This window comes from Leptonychotes weddellii, unplaced genomic scaffold, assembly GCF_054177405.1.
Source record: "Leptonychotes weddellii isolate Sample4059 unplaced genomic scaffold, ASM5417740v2 HiC_scaffold_11104, whole genome shotgun sequence".
Taxonomy (NCBI): Eukaryota; Metazoa; Chordata; class Mammalia; order Carnivora; family Phocidae; genus Leptonychotes; species Leptonychotes weddellii.
In genome coordinates this window covers 1-3,183 of record NW_027688473.1, presented here as the reverse complement: position 1 = coordinate 3,183, position 3,183 = coordinate 1, and the positions used below count along the sequence as shown (strand labels likewise).

Here is a 3,183-nt window from a genome sequence, read left to right as displayed (position 1 = left end):
CGGGAAGCCTGCTTCTCCCGCTCCCCCTGCTTGTGTTCCCTCTCTCGCTGTCTCTCTCTGTCAAATAAATAAATAAAATCTTTAAAAAAATAAATAAATAAAATGTCATTTTAGGGGCGCCTGGGGTGGCTCAGCTGGTTGAGCTCTGACTCTTGATCTCAGCTTAGGTCATGATCTCAGGGTCATGAGTTCGAGCCCCGTGTCAGGCTCCACGCTGGGTGTGGAGGTTACTTTTAAAAAGTGTGGTTTTAGCATGTGTATGTAGACTATTTCTAGTTATCTCAGACTTCCAGTAACCCCAGGAATCAGTGCACTCTTCATCCCAGCTTGGCTGGTGTGCAGTTGAGAGTTGGTGCCGGTTTCTCTGGGATCGACTCCGAGGAGCCATGTGGGGGCCCCGCGCTTTGCAGGCGCGTCTGGGCTGCTCTCCGGGTGGTTCTGCCGACGTGGCTTCCTGTGTGGTGGTCTCGGGGCTCACGGAGCGTTGGGGGCTCCTGACGAGGGTCATACCGTCCCCGCATGGCGGGCTCTTCCTCGCTGGTGTTTCGCATGCGTGGTGTGCTGTCCTCAGCGGCCCTGGCTGGCACCTGTCCGGCCCCGGGAGCGCTACCAACACCCCTCACCGGGGCCCTGACCACAGCTGACCCGACAGGCCAGGCTTCTGGCTCCCCCGCGCGGCTTTTCGCTCCTCCGGGGAAGCGGAGGGACGCCTGTGCCCAGCAGAGCACCGTGGCCGATGTGGGGAGAGGAGGGCCAGAGCTCCTAGTTGGATGGTGGTTTGCACGTGGCTTGTGGTACCCCCACGGCAGCCGTGGGAGAGCGGGGAGATGTGCCCCAGGCCACGCCGTGTGTGGGAGGTGGGGCCGCACCGTGGACCCTGGAGGTCACGCCCCCTCACACTCCCACACCCGGGAGGCGTCTGGGGGACAGACATGGTGATGTCGCACCCCTTCTTGGGCCCAGGCCTCGGCTTCCGCCCCCGTAGCCCTGGATTGCGAGTGGGCAGCTAGGCTGACTCTTCCCCAGCTCTTTGTGGCCTCTTCTTGGGCGGCGCGAGGACAGGAGTGCGTTTCCGGCCGAGGCGCTCCAGGCGTGCGGGACAGCAGGGCCCGCGGCGCACCGACCCCACGCCCCTCCCCTCTGCTCCCCTGCAGGTGGACCAGCGGGTGTTCAGAGACCTCATGAGCGAGAAGCTGCCTCGGCTGCACACGCATCTGGAACAGTACGGCGTCGACTACACCCTGATCACGTTCAACTGGTTTCTGGTGGTGTTTGTGGACAGCGTCGTCAGCGACATCCTCTTCAAGATCTGGGACTCTTTCCTTTATGAGGGACCAAAGGTGGGTCCGCTCGCTGGGTGACTGGGCACGCTGCTGGTGGCAAGTGGCCAGCTCACCGGGGACGTGGTGGGCCGCCGTGGGAGGGCCTGGGGCGCGGGAGGCCGCTGCCCGGGCAGCCCCGAGCGGAGGGCCTCTCTGCTGACGGACGTCCCCGTGCTGCCCGCAGGTCATTTTCCGGTTTGCCCTGGCGCTTTTCAAATACAAGGAGGAGGAGATCCTGAAGCTGCAGGACTCGATGTCCATATTCAAGTATCTCCGCTACTTCACTCGCACGATCCTCGACGCCAGGTGAGTCCTCGGGTGGGGGTCCCAGCTGCCCCTGCTCCACGGAGAGCAGCCTTCCCGGGTGTATGGTGTGCGAGCGAGGGGTGGGAGAGGCTCTGGACACCCGGTGGCCTCCACCGACGAGGGGGAACCAGGATGGAGGACGGCTTGTCCTTGATCCAACCAGTGTGCGTCCCACAGGCCGGTTTGTTTGTGTTCAGCAAGTGTTTCCTGAGCTTTCCCGGCGTGGCAGGCCGTCCGCCAGGCACTGAGGGTGACGGGGGAGGGACAGGCCCTGACGGGAAGAACCCGAGGGGAGATGGATGGCCTGATGGGCTGGGTGCTGCCGTGGGGGAAGCCCGGGATGGGGCAGGTGGGGGGCAAGGCGGGGTGAGCGGGGCTGGGTGGGGGCACCTGGGAGAGGGTGTCCTGGGCCCAGGGAGCTGAAGCAGCAGTGGGGACGTGAGACGCAGTGTGTCCGGGGCCGTGGAAGTGGCTCGGCCTGGGCGGCCGGGCGGGAGCAGAGCGGGACTGGGCCTCATCGCTGGGGTGTCGGGAAGACAAGAGGAGGGCTGGCAGCGGGGAGGAGGCCAGGGGGTCGGGGTGGCCTGGGGCGGGGCGCGAGGTGCCCCCAGAGAGGGAGGAGGGGCAAACTGGAGGGCAGGAGAGGAAGTGGACCTGGGAAGACCCAGGACTTTGGACCGGGCACCGCGTGTGGGGGGAGCATCTCCGTGCCCCCCCACAGGCCACACAGTGTCGCCTGTTGCAGGCCATTGTCTTGCATGTGCCCTGATGGCGGCTGGCGGCTGTTCTGGCCACGCTCCCACAGGGGCTCCCACGGAGATGCCGCTGATTGGGCGGGGGAGGAACGTCTGGGGCTTATATATGCTTTCAAACTTTTTTTTTTTATATATATTTTATTTATTTATTTGAGAGTGAGCACAAGCAGGGAAGAGGGAGAAGCAGACTCCCCGCTGAGCAGGGTGCCTGATGCGAGACTCGATCCCAGGACCCTGGGATCATGACCTGAGCCGAAGGCAGACGCTTAACCCACTGAGCCACCAGGCGCCCCACTTTCAAACTCTTTGGACTGTAGCTCATAGGAAAGCTGCTTTGTCTCAGACCTGGGATGCCCGTTCTGGAGTGTGTAGAAATGAAACAATTTGTTGAAATGTTTGTGGTTCTTGCTAAAGGTCTGTGTTAGATACTGAGGTTTTTGATTCCCTTTCGGTTATGAAATGCTTGTTGCGACTCCCCACGCGGACTCTTCCATCCGCTGATGTGTCACAACCTGCTTCCAACCCCCGGGGCCCCTGGTAAGTGGACAGGCGCCCCTCTCCTGGGCCGGCCCGTGAGACGCCCAGGGCAGTATCCAGGCCTCCGAGCTGCAGGGCGCCAGTGTGGGGGCGAGCCTGGCCGCGGGCGGGACCCGGGGCAGGAGCTGGGCTGAGGCCCCCGGGGGACGGGACACTGGGAGCAGAAGGGGCTGACGGAGGCCACACCTGACTCCCAGAAGTCATCGCTATTTTTAGGGCCTCCCGCTTGGGAAGTGGATTTGTAGGGTATATTCAGGCGTCCT

General features: G+C 62.8%; 1 protein-coding gene across 1 annotated transcript; it reads left to right on the top strand.

Annotated features, from left to right (window-relative positions):
• Positions 1-519: 519 nt before the first annotated feature.
• LOC102742057 (uncharacterized) lies at positions 520-3,162 on the top strand. The gene is made up of 4 exons (XM_081809572.1): positions 520-738; positions 1,107-1,340; positions 1,507-1,628; positions 2,541-3,162. Exons 1-4 carry the CDS (start codon positions 520-522, stop codon positions 2,593-2,595), a joined length of 630 nt encoding a protein of 209 aa, XP_081665698.1. The 3' UTR covers positions 2,596-3,162.
• Positions 3,163-3,183: the final 21 nt, after the last annotated feature.